This window comes from Pyrgilauda ruficollis, unplaced genomic scaffold, assembly GCF_017590135.1.
Source record: "Pyrgilauda ruficollis isolate IOZ18807 unplaced genomic scaffold, ASM1759013v1 scaffold79, whole genome shotgun sequence".
In the NCBI taxonomy this organism is placed as follows: domain Eukaryota; kingdom Metazoa; phylum Chordata; class Aves; order Passeriformes; family Passeridae; genus Pyrgilauda; species Pyrgilauda ruficollis.
The window spans coordinates 2,842,626-2,861,311 of record NW_024529821.1 but is presented as its reverse complement, the minus strand read 5'-3'; the positions used below and the strand labels follow the sequence as shown (position 1 = coordinate 2,861,311).

The following is an 18,686-nucleotide window of genomic DNA, read 5'->3' as shown; positions in this document are numbered from 1 at the left end:
CTGAGGTTTGGCAGAATTGTGAGTTGAAAAGGCAGGTCTGTAATGAAAGTGTCAGGCAATACTATTTTAGATGACACAAAATACAAAACTTCCAGTCTCTCCTTTACTGACTGCAGTAGCTCATTCCTCTGCATGCACCACATACATGATTGCATTTGAAGGAACAGCCATTTTTAGAAACAATCATTTTATGCATCATCAGGCTACTACAGGCAGGTTGCAGGTTTTGGAGGGATTATATTTGTTCTAATCTGAACTCCAGCCTTTTGGCAGTTTTTATTTCTTTACTGGCATTTAAACTCCTCATTATTCTAGTCAGGTTAATGTTTGGTGCGTGGGTCAGGATTGTATCCAAGGCTGGGATGTTTCCTAGAGAGCAAGAGACAGGCTGGGCAGCTCAGACTAAAGGAGACAAAGTGCATTCCACACCACAGCTGTCCCTGAGCCACCAGAGAGTGAAATGCTGTCCTAACAAGGGAGGCTTTAATGCAGATTTACAGCAGGGTTTGTCTCACAGCTCTGCCACCTCCACGTTAATAACACCTTTCCTTTAAACCCACCACGTTCCATCAATCTTCACTGGCTGCCAAGTTAAGGCTGCAACGAGTTTGCTTCAGTTCACTGCACTGCAAGTATTAACCCCTGGCAATCAGATGCCCAGCACATTAATTCCACATGAAATAAACACTTCACAGTCCTGTAGAGCTGACCTGAAGGGGTGAGTGCCTCTGTTTCTCCTAAAATAAAGGACCTTATGAGAACAGTACAGCACTTCAGGTTACAGGGTAGCTCACTTAGGGAATTGGTAAACCACCAACAACAGCTCAGTTAGCCAAGCCCTGAGACCCTGGGGAGCTGAGCCCCAGGTGAAATTCAGAGATCCCAGGAGGGGCCACAGAACCCTGTGACGAGAACCAGCAGTGCCTGGAGAAAGAATTTGTGTCCTGGGTACATCAATCAGGGCAACAAAACCCTGGACCCCAGGACTGAGCTGCCTACTGCAGCAAGCAGCAGCACACATATTTATTGCATATAAATATTACATGTAATACATATGCATTACATTATATTTATTATAGCTAATATTAATAATAAATTACATTTATTATTTATTTTTAGATATGGTTCTACCTGACAGCACTCCAGAGCTGAATAGGAATTTTCACACATACGGGATGTACCACATAGATATGACTCTTGTTTCCAGATCTCTAGTCTTTACTTGAGAGAAAAAGAAAGTGGACTGGTAATTTATTGTTAAAACAGCAGTTAGAATTCATTTGGTACACTAAAAATAAACAATCAGTGCTTGTGATTGGCATCCCAAACTGTTTTCATCTCTCTGAAATAATGATACTGTACCTTTTTTTAAACCTTAAAATGCTATCTCCTACTTCCAAAATAATTTTTATTGCCAAATAAATTCAAAACCTGCCAATAATTTTACAGCCAAAATAATTAAGCTGAGATCTCAGAAAAGTAAGGTTGAGTGGATTGGCTCTCCTGAGAGACAATTATTTGGCTAATAACAAAGGTTTTTAATGCTTTGCACTGAGAACTTTTAAGAGATTTTAAAGTAGCTTTGCACCTACAGGAAATGTGTCCTGCAACACCCTATTAGCAGTTCCTCTGTTACACACTTGTGGACACACCTATATCCACACTTACAGAAATGCTGGCTGTGCTCCAAACAAAAAGGACTTGTGGAATGGCCCTTCCCACTGCACTGAAAATGTTCTGTACAGCTTTATTCTGGTTTTTGAATGAAGCCAGGCCTGCGGCTGCACAGGCCTGTGGCTTCTCATCTGCAGTCATCTCATCATTTCCCTGCATCATCCTCTCCCCTTTCCCTGTCTGTGGTCTATAAGAAAGCTGGTAGCTTAAGGAGAGAGGCAAACTCAGGTTTGTGTCCTTCCTGCAGAGTAAGGAAAATGTCAGATTTCTTCCAAGCCTGGGAGGAAAGAGCCAAATGCCCAGCCCAGGTGTGCTGCTCCAGGTAAGCTGCAGCAGGTGCTACTGCAGAGCCAGGCAGGCAGAGGTGAGAAAGGGGCACTGGGGAACTTCAGGGCAATGCCCCCAAGGAACAGAGTTACCTCTCTTTCACTGCTCTGCAGTAAAACAGTGTTGGGGTTTTTTACCTGAAAAATATCTTTCAGTAAACAAGCATAGGAATCGCTGTTGAGTTACACAAAAAACCTGAAGCAGAGAGTGTGTTCTCATGTAATCCCTGTACTGAAAGGCTTCTCAGGGACACACCACAGGTCCAGCTGGTTTGTATGCAGCCCCTGATGAAACAGTGGTCAGCACAGGATACACAGAAAACCACAGGAAAAGCAAACCAATACATAGTATATTCCCTCTGTATACCCATTTAATTTCCACAACTGATCATGGTTTGGACTCAGAACTCATACCCAGCTGGTAAACTTGCCTCTTACAGCTTGTGAGGGATATTTCTTATTTGGAATTTAATTGCTTTTTTTCATTTCTTCTTTCCTCCTGTAAGGTCAGTCTTGGCTTATACCCTGTGCTTTTTCTCTCTCCCTTAGCTTTTCTATTAATACAACTTCCCAGGAGAAGCTAACAGCAGAATAATTTCTTCCTTTCTCTGCTGCTATTTTCTTGATTAACAAGCTCTACTCCTTCATCTTTCCCTTACCTTGCTGACCATCTCTGATTGCCCTGTAATAGTCTCATCTCTCTCTGGACAGGACTTCATTGAGTTTTTCAAGGAAAAACACACACTGTGTGCTGTATATCCCCCATCACCTACATTCTCTATTATGGTCACTTTCCTCTACATCTCTTCTTTCAGTGTTCCATCTCAGCCATTTAAAAATCCTGAACTACACTCAAAATTTTACTCAAATTGTTCCTTTTAGGCAGGGTTATCCAGATTCTGCATCCTCAGATTCTGTACTTTTAAGTGTTATTCATTACACTGTAGAATCATCGCTGTAATAAATTCAAAGTGGAAAGCAAGACTTAAAGGAAGCTGAAAGTCTAAACTCATCCATAGCAGTTGACAATATTGTGCCCCTTTTCTTGCTTCAGGCATTTCTCTTCTCAGACTTGTGGGGTTTTTTTTAAGATTTAATTATCTGTCATTTCTCCCTCGCAATGAAAATGACAAAATTGCAGTAACTGTTCTGTTCTCTCTGGCTTTTGTTTGTTTATGTCCTTCAGACTGTGAACACTCCAGGCCGGTGTAATCCTTCTTGCAGTGTTGTGGGATAGAGGCCACAGGGCTCCTAATCGCCAGCTGAACACTAGTACCCAAAGGAGAATTTTCTTTAACTGGATCCCAATTAATATAAAGATCCTCTGTGTTATCCCTCTCCTTTATACAACAAAATGTGGGGGATGCAATTTTTAGAGATGGAACTTCAGTCTGGGAGTAGGGGTAGGAGAAATTCCCTCAAGAACGGTTCCTCATGTTCTGGTGCTTCCCAAACCCTCACATTCCCCACGTTTCTGTTACATGCTGTTTGGAGTTGGAGCAATTTTAGCTGGCAAAATGATAGAGAAAAGTGTCACACTGGCTGTCTCGGGTCCGCAGCACTGACCAGGCTCGGTGTTTGCCTCTGAGGGACACGGGCACGCTGTGCTCCCTGGCAGGTCGGCCCGCAGCGCTGCCACCGGGCCCCGGTCCCCTGGCAGTGTCAGCACACCGAGACTGCCCTGAGGGGACAGGAGCGGGCACAGCCCGCACTCCTGGAGATCCTCACCGCGCCTCCTCACTGAGGGGGACCCTGAGGAGACACAGTTTGGGGCGTCACAGCACAGAAAACACATTCAGCTATTCGGGAGTGTCCAAAGGAGGCCACGAGCAGGCGAGGGCGGGGGTGCCGTGTGGGTGGTTTGGGACACTTGGTCTGTTCAGCCTGCAGGAAACCCGGGGAGAGCTCACAGCAACCTCCAGCATGCTCATGAGGGGAAGCGAGGGGCCAGTGGCGATCTCTGCTCTGTGGTGTCAGCGACAGGACCTGAAGGAACGGCAGAGAGCTGGGTCAGGAGAGGCTGAGGCTGGAGATCAGGAAACAGCTGCTCTCACGGAGGTTGGGCACTGAACAGGCTCCGCAGGGCGGTGGGCACAGCACCGAGCCTGACAGGGCTCAGAAGGTGTTCGATAAACGCTGTCAGACACACGGAGTGCCGCTCGGGCTGCGGTGCGAGGACCCGCGCTGGGTCGCGTCCTGCCCGTGGATCCCCGGCCCCGCGCCTGAGCCACCGCGCGCCGACTACAACTCCCACCCTGCCCCGCGCCGCGTGCCCCGGCGCCGCCGACTACACATCCCGGCATCCCACGGGAGAGCCTCGATCTCGTGAGACTGAGGGCAGCCCTGGCGAGGCTGTCGCGAGAGCGGCGGGTCCGGAAGCTCCACGTCGGAGATCGGAGCGAGCCCGGGCGGCGGCGGCGGCGCCGGAGCGGGGCCGGGGCACACCGGGGCACACCGGGCGGCACCTGGGACACCGGGCGGCACCTGGGCACAGCGGGGCCATGGTGAGCGACAGGCAGGGTCCCGGGGGCGCCTCGTCCCCGCTACGGGAGGGTGACCATCCCAGCCGGCCCCGGCAAGGCAGCGCAGCCCCGCGATCGGCGGACCGAGCGCATGAGGGGCCGGGGCCGGGGCCGCAGCGCGGTGCCGCCCGTGGTGTTCTCAGCCCCAGCGAGCGGCTGTCCCGGGCTCTCAGCCCTCGGAGCGGCCCTTCCCGGCCCTCGGGAGCTGAGGTCCCAGCGGCTCCCGGGATAGACGCGGAGCCAAGCGGAGCTGTGCTTGCCTTCCTGGTGTTTGTAGCAGAAGTGAGCCCAAACTCATCTCCACAGCCCATGTCATAGCTTGGTTCAGCTACTAGCTGATAACCCGGTGGTTCTTTTCCTTGCAGTGTCTAACATAGGGAACTGCAGGTTTTGTTAATACTTGCAGTGTTCTTTGGTCAGCCATTATCCACTGGGTTCTCTGAGATAAAAGCAGTGTTAAATGATCGCCAGTGAGTGCCAAAGGAATCCACAATGCCTCGAATTTATTAGAAAATCACTTTGCTAGACTTCATGCCCTTTCAATACTCTAGCTTTACATTGCCAGTGATTAAAGGGGAAGGTCGGAGCCTTTTTTGTAAGGGAAAGACTTAAACTTTTCCCTGCTCTCAGTTTCTACAAGACAGTATTCCATTCTAAAACGTAATTTTGGAATTGTGAATGGAAGTAAATTTATAATGGGCAAATGTTGTGCTCTGTTGTAGCTGACTTTTCTTGCTGGTTTGTCAGGTGAAGTAGCAGGAAGTTTTATTTTCTACCATTTGTATTAGGAGTAAATTCTCTTTGCTCTGCTTTCATAGTTCAGGGACACCAGGAGGATGTGCACTGTATCTTTTTTTTTTTTTTTTTTTTGATTCTGCTGGAGATACTTTTACAGCATGAAGAAATTCTGAATTTCACAGAATTAAATCAGAATTAAATTAAGCAGAGCCACTGCCATTGGTGGGGATGTGATGTCTTCCTATAAAAACAGATACGCAGCTAGATAGAAAGGAGTAGTAACCTTCTGTCTGCCTGGACAGCAGGATTGGATCCTTTTATCCTAAGAGTGATCTGCAGCATTCCTTTTCCTTCTTCTGAGCCAGTTTGCTGTTAAATCACCCGCTGCTCCCCACTGTTTCCCCCAGCCTCTGCGACTGGACATCAAGCGGAAGCTGACTGCCCGCTCTGACCGCGTCAAGAGCGTGGACCTGCATCCCACGGAGCCATGGATGCTGGCCAGCCTCTACAACGGCAGTGTCTGTGTTTGGAACCACGAGACACAGGTGAGGGCTTTAGCTGTGCCTTACTGTGAAATGGGCATAACTGGCACCTGTGTATCTGGTGCTGGAGAATGGAATTGTACAGAATCTTCGGTCACTGCTGCTAACTGACTGCTCTTCTCTGGCTGAGTACAAGAGTCACTGTATCAGTAGGCAAGGAATTGACATATTGCAGGCTGTTAAGAAAATAGAAAGAGCTCGTTTCAAAGTCGGTATTTCTCCAGTGCTATGAACTGAACTGTTTTTATTTTCAGACTCTGGTGAAGAATTTTGAAGTGTGTGATCTGCCAGTGAGAGCTGCCAAGTTCGTGGCGAGGAAGAACTGGGTTGTTACTGGAGCTGTAAGCTGTTTCCTCTTGTGATTTCCTGTTCAGCTGCATTTTCTCTGATCAAATTTCATGCCATTACTTTCTGCATCATGTAATAATCTGATCTGATCTGAATTTGTAGAGGAGAAGGGAATACTTCACTACAGCTTCCCAGAAGTTTTCTCCTTTAAGGAAGCTTATAAGCTTAAATTTTCATTTCAAAAGAGAGCAACCTGCTAAGGTGACTGACTCTGCAGGTAATGCCAGGTAGATAGATTTCAGCTTCTACTGCCAGCTGGAACATACTCAGCACAGAGTTCTGACTCAGTCTCATGGGTGCTACTTTAAGTAAGATGAAACTATTGACAATCCTAGATAAGATGAATTTGAAGTTGCTTTCTGGTTTTTTCTTGGTTCTATTAAAAATAATTTTTTAGTTTAGCTCACCACTAGAAAAAAATGTCTGCTTTTATTTGGTGAATGTACCTTGAGAGGAATAGTTGTATTTTGATCTTGGTAACACATTTTTCTTTATGGAGAGAATATTTTTTGGCTAGATTAAGGTAATGCCTAAATATTTTTGTCTCAACTTTCATTTCCTAGTCTTCTGCCCTGTACCCAGAGTAAAGTAATTTCATTACCATATGCTGCCATGACTCAGTTACTTGTAAAAATGAAAATTTGATTTAAGTTTTTTCCATTTCATAAATGACTTGAAACAGCAGTAATTTATAGCCTTCTGAATCCCAAGTATAATTTGTATCATTAGGAAGCAAAATTCCTTAAAGATTTTGTTGTCTTCAAGGGTGGAATGTTTTTTCCTAGCTTCCCTGCATTGCATAGAAGGTGCACTGCACAAGAGATTCTTTTCATGTGGCTTTTCCTCCCTTTCCCAGGATGACATGCAGATCAGAGTTTTTAATTACAACACCCTGGAAAGAGTTCACATGTTTGAGGCCCATTCTGACTACATCCGGTGCATCGCAGTGCACCCCACGCAGCCCTTCATCCTCACAAGCAGTGGTGAGAGTCTTTTGGGATCTTTGCATGGTCAGCTGTTCTCAGGCTCCTCTTTCCCGTGGGGTGAGGGCTTGCAGGTCTTCTTGGGAAGACTCAGGAGTCCTTGAGCAAGAAGCCAACATGACAGTTGTCATTTTGTTGTTTCTTGGTAGATGTTCATGTCTTTTAATGGAATATCATTTGCACTTAAAATTTGAAATATAATGCCTTGCGTTCTTGTCACAGAAGAGCAAAGAGCCTTCTTTCTTAATATCTGCCAGAGGAAACATTAGTGTATGTGCTAATTAGTGTGGCAGACTCTCAAATAAGAGCTCGGGTTGTGTTTTTAAAAAATTTCATCGTGGTTTGGAGTAAGTTTTTAGCTGGGAGTCTGACTTGAAAGCAACAGACAGCTTTCATCTCCCTTTGGTCCTTCTGAAGGACTGGTAATCCTATAGATGCAAATAGATTATTAGCAGTGCCTCCTTTCCAGCCTGTACCATGAAGTTCTGGAGGATTATGCCCTTTAAGGAGGTTGTTATCACCCACTGAAGCTTGATTGTTTGTTGTTTGTGGTTTTTTCCAGATGACATGCTGATCAAACTCTGGGACTGGGATAAGAAATGGTCTTGTTCTCAGGTGTTTGAAGGACACACCCATTACGTCATGCAGATTGTCATAAACCCAAAAGACAATAACCAGTTTGCCAGTGCCTCTTTGGATAGGACAATTAAGGTAGAGGAATTATATTTGGGTTTTTTTAGTCATTAAGTGGTCATCAGTGTACACAAGCCAATAATCCTGTATGGATGATGGGTCAGAAATTGTTAAAATCAGGTGCAATAATAGAACTTTGACTGAACAGAGACCTGGACATTGGTCCAGGCATCTGCTGAGTAATTCAGTAAATTTACCAGATTACCTGTTGTCTCTTAACAATTGGAAAGTAGTTCTTAAAACTCTTCTGAGTGCTGTATCTCCATTTGGACTGCACAGAAATATGGGAGAGGAGTAAAGGTTTTGCTGTCAATGAGTGATTTGGGAGCATTGAAACCATGTAGCAGATAGACTTTAACTGTGCACTAAAAAGAAAAAACAACCCTGGTTAAGGTGTTTCTCCCATTACTTGCATGTCCATGGCTGTCTGTGTATGGAATTGTTTCTAGAGATGCCTTCAGCCTTCTCATGGTCTCATCTGATGTGCAGCTGTTACTAAATATCTGTGACTAGAGATTTGCAGCCACTGAGCAGTGACACCTCCTCACATTTTGTGTACATTATTAGTATATTGGCTGTAAAAAGCTAGCACTGATTTCATATGGCCACAGATGTTGAGATCAGTTGCACGTAAATGTTGATTTAATGTGATAAACGTGAGAAAACACTAGTGTATCTACACTTGACTTGCTTCATTTTGTATCCTCATTTAACATGAGATTTTATATTCTGTAGCTGGAAAAATTAAAATTCAGGGCACAGTTGGAGGAAACTCATGTATAATAACAATTAGTTACTAGTTAATTTCATAATCACATAATACTTCTTTAAAACAGTGCTTTATATGGTTTCATGTCCTTAAAAAAAGTTTAAATTTAAAAAACAATTTCAATGTTTGCAGGTATGAGCAGAGCATGGGCAATGCAGCGTGTTATTTGTGTTTATTGGGGGAAGGACTGCTGAGCAGTTGTTGAGGTTTTTCACCTAAGAAAACAGCAGTGTCTTTGGAATTCTGTGTTATTTCTCTTTGGACTTGTGAATTACTTGTGGACACAACGCCTGTTGTGTGTGCCAAGGGTGACCAGGACACAGCAGGTTGCTGGCTACAGGTGGTTGTGTTTTACTGGTCAGGTGTGGCAGCTTGGATCATCCTCTCCCAACTTCACCTTGGAAGGCCACGAGAAAGGAGTGAACTGCATTGACTATTACAGTGGTGGGGACAAGCCATACCTCATTTCTGGGGCAGATGACCGCCTGGTGAAGATCTGGGACTACCAGGTGTGTGCTCAGCTCTTCAGAAGCCTTTGTGCAGCCTGCCTCATTTGGTATAAAGTTTCTGTTGTTAGATTTTTTTCCTGTGACAAATTGATTCCCTGCCTTTTAGGCCTCACGTTTGTGGATTTAGCTGTTCCTCTTCTATGTTCAAGTGTAAATATTGCTCATGTATCAACTCTCTCCATTCTTCCACCTCTTTTTATTGATTTTTTTTTCATTCTTTATAGCTTCCCCCCCATCCTGTTTCATGCTGTGCACGTTGGCACAGTCCCATGTGTTGCATGCACACCCATACAGTGGTTCTACCCCCAAACAGGGCAGGAGTGATGAGGTGCCCTGCTTGAATGGTCCTCAGGAAAGAGAGATCTAATCCAGGGATTCACTTCTGTTGCTGGAGCCTAGAGCTCCTGAGTTCTTCCTGTCTACAAGTGTCTGAATGGCCAGCAGGGCGAGACAGAAGTTGTTAGTTGGTACTTTCTGGTCACTAAAACTTATTGCTCTGGAGTAAATCCAAGCCCAGAAGTTGAAGCTGGCACTGTTAATTTAAGCATTCAGTGCAGTCACGAATATTACACGACAGTGCTTGAGATTTTGCCACCATGTGTGGCTGGAGACACTATACATGCTCAAATCTACCTCAAGCAGAGTAGCCTGTCCTTCACAACTGTGTGAATGAAGATTCTTACCAAAGACCTAAATTAGATATGTTTTCACCTGTCATGCAATGTTTGGTTGTGATTTTTTTTCACAGTGAACTCAGCTTTCTATCACGCTTTAATGTGTTGTGCTATGCAGCTCTGAGAAAGCATATTTTCTAACCATAAACACGTCTGAAAATAGAGGAAAACACTTCTGTCAAGGGAAGTATTTTCTTCTGGGCAGGAAGCTCAAGACAATCCGTTTTTAATAGCTTAGTGCTGTTGTTTGAATGCCTTGCAAATGTTAAGAAATCTAGAGAATTTTCAGATCTATTTTTGATTTGGGCGAGATTTTTTTTTAAGAAATAAGTATTAAAATGAGGCATTGTGTTCTCTCTTTCTTTCAGAATAAAACTTGTGTCCAGACACTGGAAGGCCACGCTCAGAACGTGTCATGCGTCAGCTTCCATCCGGAGCTGCCCATCATCATCACCGGCTCTGAAGATGGTAACTTTGGGTTTTCTGGGGTGGAAAGGACAGGAAAAGCACTGAGGGGAGAGCTCTTGTGGTGGTGTGGCTGCACCCCTGCTGCCCTCACACTGAGATGAAAGGATCCATGGCTGTGTTTTTCCCCAGGCACGGTGCGGATCTGGCACTCCAGCACTTACCGCCTGGAGAGCACCCTGAACTACGGCATGGAGAGGGTGTGGTGTGTGGCCAGCCTGAGGGGCTCCAACAACGTGGCTTTGGGGTATGATGAGGGCAGCATCATTGTTAAGGTACAGTTAATGGTTGGAAGTGAGAAATTGTGATTGCGCAACAACTGGTTTCTGATTCTGGGATAATACATAAAATACTGACATTTTGGCATTTTAATTGGCATTTTTTGGTAGAGGTTAGCTATTTCACTTGGTATTTTCAACTGAAAAGAAAATGAACAATGTATTTTTTTCCATAGCTGAACTTCTTTCTTTCTTTCTTACTTATTACTTTCTAGCTTGGTCGTGAAGAACCTGCCATGTCCATGGATGCAAATGGAAAAATTATTTGGGCTAAACATTCCGAAGTCCAGCAGGCTAACTTGAAAGCAATGGGAGATGCTGAAATCAAAGATGGAGAGAGGTTGCCACTGGCTGTGAAGGATATGGGCAGCTGTGAAATCTATCCTCAGACAATCCAGCACAACCCTAATGGACGGTAACACGTTGCTTCATCACTTCCCTTGAACTGGTTGGGGTTTTTTTGTTAACAGGCTCAATTGAAAGGGATCCAAAGTCCAAGAGGTGCTCAGTGGAGACCAGAAGGAGCATGACTCAGGGAGTGGTTGGGGTTTTTTTGTTAACAGGCTCAATTGAAAGGGATCCAAAGTCCACGAGGTGCCAGTGGAGACCAGAAGGAGCATGACTCCGGGAAGAAATTGAGTTCCTTGACATTTTAGGCATATATAAAGCTCATGCTCTGTGTTTCAGTGATTACCTTGGGCATGGGAGCCTTTACCTTTACAGATTATCTGCCTTCTTGCTGCTGCCTGTTGACCTGGACACATACCTGACAAGTGCCTCTCTCTCCTGCCCCAGGTTTGTGGTGGTGTGTGGTGATGGTGAATACATCATCTACACAGCCATGGCTCTGAGGAACAAGAGCTTTGGTTCTGCACAGGAGTTTGTGTGGGCACATGACTCTTCAGAGTAAGTCTTGCAAGTTTTTTCCTTTGTGTTACGTTTGCAGCTGCTACGTTAGTTTAGTTTTCAGGCCATGAAAACATGCATGTAAAATTAACTTTCAGTAGTTGTCCTGCTTGAAAAGTTTGTATTTTTAGCACTCTGCTGGTTTTAGACGATAACTCAAATGCAGTTGTTTTTTAGCAGCTTATAGTTTAGTAATTTACTACTTTGGAAATGAAATAATTGTTTACAATTTAATCTCTATTTAGGTATGCAATCAGAGAGAGCAACAGTGTTGTAAAGATATTTAAAAATTTCAAAGAGAAGAAGTCATTCAAGCCTGATTTTGGAGCAGAAGGTAAATACTTTAAAAATAGATATGCTGGTGTGGTTTTTGTACAATGTGGATTTCTTCCACCTTTATTTTCTTGCAGGCATCTATGGTGGCTTTCTGTTGGGAGTCAGATCTGTTAATGGCCTGGCATTCTATGACTGGGAGAACACAGAGCTGATTCGCAGGATTGAAATCCAGCCCAAACATGTGAGTTTCTGCATGGGACTGAAGATATTTACCTGTCTGATTTACTGATTTATATTTTTTTTACTAAACTGGTTTTCTTGCATGAAGCAAACCTGTCAGTAATAAAGTAATAATTTAAGTTTATCTCAGTCGTGTAACAGAAGGGGCAGAAAAATTCCTGTACGTGTTACTTCTCAGTACTAAAGCTTCTAGAGTTGGTGTGTTTTACCTTTAATTCCCACATCATCCTTCTTAGCCTGGGGTGTATAACACTGCTACTGTTGGTTGATTCTGCTGTCACAGATATTCTGGTCTGACTCGGGTGAGCTCGTGTGCATTGCAACAGAAGAGTCATTCTTCATTCTCAAGTACCTGTCAGAAAAAGTGACAGCAGCCCAAGAAACACACGAAGGTGTCACTGAAGATGGAATTGAAGATGCCTTTGAGGTACCTTCTGTTTAAAAAATGGAATGAGATTAGAGATGTAGAAGCAAGAGAGTGCAGCAAACTTAATCCTTAACATAGTCCAATTTAAAAGTTAATTTCCAGACCATTTTTAGTATCACACTTTGTGCACCTGCCTGAGGAACACTTAATATTTTTTTTTTTGGATTCCTGAGGAGTGTATCCCCATCTGAATCCCAGCATAACAGACCTTGATGCCAGCATTTCTCTTCATCTGTTCACTATTGTCAGAGAGTTATAGAGATCTTTTTTAAAACTTTTGGGTCATTGCTTAATTTTTTTTTTTTACAATTTTCAAGTTTTGAAAATGTTATTCAAGTTTGAGAAGTGAAAAAACCTCATGTGGTGAATCAAAATTTCAGAAGGAAAGTTGCCTTTGGTTGTCTTGCTTAATGCTTAGTTTGGTGCTTGTTTCCTAAATTTATTATTGGCTTCATTAAGAATTAGGGTAGCATGCATGTAAAACGAAATTATCATTTATGTACTTCTAATCTATATCTAAACTTATATTTGCAACTTGCCCAACGATTAAAGTATAGAATATGGAATTATATTTTAAATTGCAGTAGTCTTCCTGCTAACAAGAAGTACCTTTTTATGTATTTAATTACCCAAAATTTGCTTTGCAGGTTCTTGGTGAGATCCAGGAGATTGTGAAAACAGGTCTGTGGGTTGGTGACTGCTTTATTTACACCAGTTCTGTGAACAGACTCAACTACTACGTTGGAGGAGAGATTGTCACCATTGCCCACCTGGACAGGTGAGCTGCTGCTTCAGTTCAAGTGTTCAGGGCTCTCTCAGTGAAGGGAGTTCAAGGTGCACGCTGGCAGCTGCTGCTGTGCTCTGCTTTAGCACCAGGGGTGGGAATGAGTGGGGTGTTGTGAGGCAGCAGTGCAGTTCTGAGGGATGAACAGCTTCATGTTTGAAAGAGTACATCCAGGAAAAGCAAAATGTTTGATGGGAGTATTCTTGCTACCATAAGAGCTACTGGAATGGTTTTCTACAGACTGTGTGGATCTGTTGAAGCTGAGTGCTCTTTGTTTTGTTTCAGAACAATGTATCTCCTGGGGTATATCCCCAAGGACAACAGGCTGTATTTGGGCGATAAAGAGCTAAACATTGTTAGTTACTCTCTGCTGGTCTCAGTGCTCGAATATCAAACTGCTGTGATGAGGAGAGATTTCGGCATGGCTGACAAAGTTCTTCCCACAATCCCAAAAGAACAGAGAACCAGGGTCGCACATTTTCTTGAAAAACAGGCAAGAAAACTACTTCTTAGTTATCCAACTAAATAAATCAGTTTATTCACATTCATAATTGAGTCTGCTAAGCAAAACCCAGTGATACTAACTGTGAGCATTAACTCTGGTTAATTATCCTGTTTGTTTGAGATCGCTGTAACCTTCTGTTCAGAGTGCTTTTGTTAAAGTATTTAGGATTATGTTTGACCTGACAGGTCCCAGCTTCACTGTCAGATTTTTATTTTAGGGCTTCAAACAACAAGCTCTTGCAGTATCTACAGATCCAGAGCATCGTTTTGAACTTGCTCTTCAACTTGGAGAATTAAAAATAGCCTATCAGCTTGCAGTAGAAGCAGAGGTAATTATATAAATTTGGGTGATTCATCCTTTGAGTATTGGTGGGAGTCTGAGAGGGCCTGTAAGAAACGGCAGTGGTACATGGGGATGTAATACAACTCCCTAAACACAACTGAAATGCCTCCAACTCCTGTGATGAAGTCCTTCTGCCTGTAATTCAAAGGATTCTGAGCTGTGGGATGGGGTCTGCTCAGAAAGCTACGGGAACTCCTGGAGAACACAAAACTTGAGCTCAGAACCAAGCCTTAATCACCGGTACTTAACAGTGAGAGGAGGAAAGACAGGGCTGAAGCCTTCAGAGCTTTGTTCCAGCCTTGGCAAACTTAGACTGCTGCACTAAAAAACTGTTTTGTTCCATCATTATTATGCAGAGAGTCAATCTCATTGTTCCTGCTGTAAAATAATCGAGCTATTTAGGAGTTACAGACACAAATGCCTTTCAGCGTTCTGAGGGTTAACTTGGGAGCTTTAAGAGATTGTTGTAGTTAAATTTCCAGAGTTATGCCTGCCTCCCATGTTTACTGAGAAGCTGTTTATTTTATGTAATGTTACAGCTGGGTAGGGATCTTTTAACATTCACTGTGTCATGCTGGGAAGCTGCAGTAATCACAGTACCTCAATGAGAAGACAAGTGTAGTCATGGGATACAGCACCTTCACAAGTCAACTTACATTTTCATACTGAGTGCTCTCAAAACCTTTAAATGCTGTTCAGAAATGTGAGTGGTTTGGTTTTTTTCTTTCCCTCCCTCTCCCCTTTTTGTACAATCAGTCAGAGCAGAAGTGGAAGCAGCTTGCAGAGCTTGCCATCAGTAAATGCCAGTTTGGCTTAGCCCAGGAGTGTCTCCACCATGCCCAAGACTACGGAGGGCTGCTGCTCCTGGCCACAGCTTCAGGGAATGCCAGCATGGTGAACAAGTTGGCTGAAGGTGCAGAAAAGGATGGCAAGAATAATGTGGCATTTATGAGCTACTTCCTACAGGGAAAGTAAGTAGCAAATGAGCTTCTGATTGTTCAGTTCTGCTGTCTCAGTGTGGAGACCCTCAGGTTCTTCAGGTGGTTAATTTCAGTTAACTGAAGACTTCATGGAGAAACATGGGCATAGGTCCTTCTTAGAAAAGCTCATTCTATGATGGCTACTAGATGTAAAGTCTGAAATGAACGCACTTTAAATTAATGGAATAGAATAAACAGCTGTTCTAATACAAAAATTTGTCTTTATTAAGTTTACTGGTTAAAATCACATCTTGAAATCTTTTTAGGCTTGACTCATGTTTGGAACTCCTGATCAAAACTGGCCGTCTCCCTGAAGCTGCTTTCCTGGCACGGACGTATTTGCCAAGCCAAGTTTCAAGGTAATTTCTAAGCATATGCAGAGTGTGAGCTGTGTTGTCTGAATGAGCTGTCTGTAACAAATCTGGTTTGCATCTCCAGGGTTGTTAAACTCTGGCGGGAGAACCTCTCTAAAGTCAATCAGAAGGCTGCTGAGTCCCTTGCTGATCCCACAGAATACGAAAATCTTTTCCCTGGATTAAAGGAAGCTTTTGTTGCTGAAGAGTATGTTAAGCAAAGTCTTGCTGACTTAAGGCCAGCCAGGGAATATCCCCTTGTCACTGTAAGTAGAAGGTTTTACTGTCTCTAGAACTAGAGTAAGATTTGGTGCTGTGTAAAATCAGCTCTAAGCAACTCAGTGCAACACTTAAATGTGTCTGGGGTTTTTTTTACTTTTAGCCAAATGAAGAAAGAAACTTACTTGAAGAGGCAAAAGGATTTGAGCCCTCTGGAATAATGACATCTCAGGTCAGTGAGTGATGAATCTAAGGGAGAACTTTGCTATCTTACAGTGACTTCTACCCTGGAGAATATTTCACCAATAATGGACAAATTGTTGCTTTTATTACCTTAACTGTAGGTGCTGCAGTTGGCTTCATGTTCTTTTGCCTCAGATTCTTTTTAATCTACATCTGTACCTACTAACAGCTTCTTGACCGTGACATTTTTTGTGTGCTTCCTTACCTTGGGTCACCTTGTGTAGTGTGACTAGTTCTAGAGTCTTTCCATTGAATTCATCCAACAGAAAAGTAACTCCAGTTGCATTTACAAACACTGCCTCGACTGCAGCTGGTTTTCTGAAAGCTCAGTAGCTGGAGATTGAAACTCTTGCCCATTACAGCAATGACAAATGCTGTGTTCTTTGCTGGTGTGCTCCATGGTTGTGGAATAACATTGCTCCATAACTAACTGACCAGGAATCCTACTCGGGTACTTGAACATATAACAATGTCTGAAGTAACAAACTAATTTTTTACCACCTCAGTTGTCCAATTCTTATGCAGAAAATAAGACATCTATAAAGTGTAAGCATAGAGACTGAAACAAACTTAAAGCTTTTCAGAGCCTTAGGAGAAGATGACAACTTCTAATTTTGCTCAAGTCAAATACACTTTACATTTGTATGTGAAAATCATAATGTGAGGGTTTCTTAAAGGCAGTGATAATGGTACAACTCTTGGAGGCTATAAACATCTATAATCAAAACTGCACTGGAAACTGAAGGAGAAACAGAAAAGCTACATCTCTTCATTGTCTGTGTGTTTTTCCTCACAGGAGGTGCACTACAAAACATAGTTTTGGACATCTCTGACAGAGCAGAGAGTTTAGGTTACTTTCAAGCCTCTGTAGTGACTCTTTGCCTCTTGTGCATCAAAGGAAATAGTATTAAAGCAAAATCAAACGTGTCTGCACATTTGTTAAAGATGATAAACAACACTGTCTGGGCTACCTATGGGAAACAAATGGAAAGAACTGAGAACTAGCTTGCCATAGAGGCTGACACCAAGACCTCAGTGTATCTTTGCATTCAGCTCATGTTCTCATAGAAGCCCCAATTGTCTCTTACAGCTGAGGCTGAATATGGGACATTTTGTAAGAGATAGATTAATTATATAATTAAATACAGTTAATTGAATAGTACCATTGCTTCAATAATAATACTGACTGATGAATTATCTTAGTGTCAAATTTGTGCAGCAGTGAAGCAAGAAGAAAGTGTTAAACCATTATAGGATTTGGAACACTAAGCCCAGCAACTACTAAAATTTGCTGTCAGTCTCAACTAAGTCTCTCCTGATGAGGATGTTGAAAATCACTAACAGCACTTCAGTGTTTAAAATGAACTGATAATTTCTCAAGGTTCTCATTTTAGTTAGTTCCATCATCAACTCCTTCAAATATACTAGGGAGGGAAATAGTCTCCAGTGGGGTGAGGACTAGAATCTTTTCTGACAGTGAAGATCTGGCTCAAGAGTAACTGAGGGAAGCTGAAAGAGAACCACTGGGCAAGGGGCATTAGAGGTCTGCTTGTTTACCTGCTTTTGTTGAAAGAATTAAACTGAAAAAAAAACTAAAGGAATTTCTTTGCCATTAGAAGAAGGCTGAAGAACCAGTTCCCTCTCCTAAACAAGAAGTGATGAAGACAGTTGTGCAGAATTCTGATAACCTTCCAGCAAGAGATCAAAAGGTACCCAAACAGTTTATGAGGGGAAGCACAAGCACTCAATTCATTTTACATTAGACTTCAGTGAGTGTGGTTTAACCAAGCTACTGCACACGACTCTGGCAGTGCCAGAGCAGTGTTCTGAGCCCTGCACACAGTAACAGACCAGGTCAGCAGGCGGGGGGGGCAGGGGGAGTTCAATCCCAGCTGCTCACATGGTAAAAAGCTGCACTGCTGGAAGAGGCTTCCTCACCAGGCAGCTGCTGTCCAGCCTCCTTCAGCACTTGTGTTCCTCATGAGGCCTTGGCTGGGGTTTGCAGAGTGCAGATCCATCCTACAGAGCCATCCATCCCACAAGCTGCATCACATGTAACCATAGTGGTATCCTCCTCATCCAGTCTTTTCTCTCCCTAGACACTGCTGGACTTGGAAGATGACTTAGATAACTTGGATCTGGAGGATATTGATACCACAGATATCAATCTGGATGAAGAGATCTTAGATGAGTGAACATCCTTTTTTAGATGACCAAATCAGGAAATAATTTGGTCAAAACCCAGAGGAATGAAGTTCTGTGGACTATGTGCTCCAAGTTATTTTGATTTTTATATCACAAGTGGACCATGTACGTGTCGAAGGAAGTATACAGCTAAAAATATTCAGCTTCCAGTATGTTGAAATTCAAGGTGTAAGCCTGCTCCAGAACACACTAAAAAGTGTTTTCATTTATCAAGCGATTCAATAAATCCTTTTAAACATTCTGCTCCTCAGTTCTCCATTTACTAGTAGTATTTACTAAAAAGTTCTTAGGAATAACCCAGTTCCACAGTGTATATTCCAGATCTGTGAAACAGGAGCACAGCAGCTGAAAAATAGTATTTTACCCTGACTTTTCTCAGCACCTGCACTGAGGTATGTGGTTATGTTTTCACTGTGCTGCTATCTAGCACTGGTAACCATCAGTATCAGCTCAGTTTCTCTTTCAGACACCACTTAAGGATTAGAAGTGGTGTTACACCCTTTCCTAAATGAAGCTGTCCAGACCCTGCACTTACCTCAAAAACTAAAATGAGTTGTGGGCAATTCCTTAGATTCAAGATGCTGCAACAATAAAAGAATTGAACTCAGGGCATAGTGTCAGTGAAAACAAGTCATGAGGGCTGCTCTAAGTTCACTTACAGAACTTTTCAAAATAAACTGCTGTA

General features: G+C 43.1%; 1 protein-coding gene across 2 annotated transcripts; it reads left to right on the top strand.

Moving 5' to 3' along the window:
- Nucleotides 1–4,365: 4,365 nt before the first annotated feature.
- COPB2 (COPI coat complex subunit beta 2) lies at nt 4,366–18,242 on the top strand. Of its 2 annotated transcripts, none has more exons than XM_041486893.1 (22): nt 4,366–4,504; nt 5,668–5,805; nt 6,057–6,143; nt 7,007–7,133; nt 7,696–7,844; nt 8,958–9,104; nt 10,147–10,246; nt 10,376–10,518; nt 10,737–10,936; nt 11,317–11,427; nt 11,673–11,761; nt 11,838–11,944; nt 12,227–12,370; nt 13,018–13,148; nt 13,440–13,647; nt 13,877–13,987; nt 14,758–14,972; nt 15,248–15,340; nt 15,420–15,600; nt 15,717–15,785; nt 17,416–17,505; nt 17,896–18,242. In XM_041486893.1, exons 1-22 carry the CDS (start codon nt 4,502–4,504, stop codon nt 17,989–17,991), a joined length of 2,739 nt encoding a protein of 912 aa, XP_041342827.1. In that variant the 5' UTR covers nt 4,366–4,501; the 3' UTR covers nt 17,992–18,242. The 2 variants fall into 2 exon arrangements, with proteins under 2 accessions (XP_041342827.1, XP_041342826.1); XM_041486892.1 differs by having other exon boundaries at nt 17,413–17,505.
- Nucleotides 18,243–18,686: the final 444 nt, after the last annotated feature.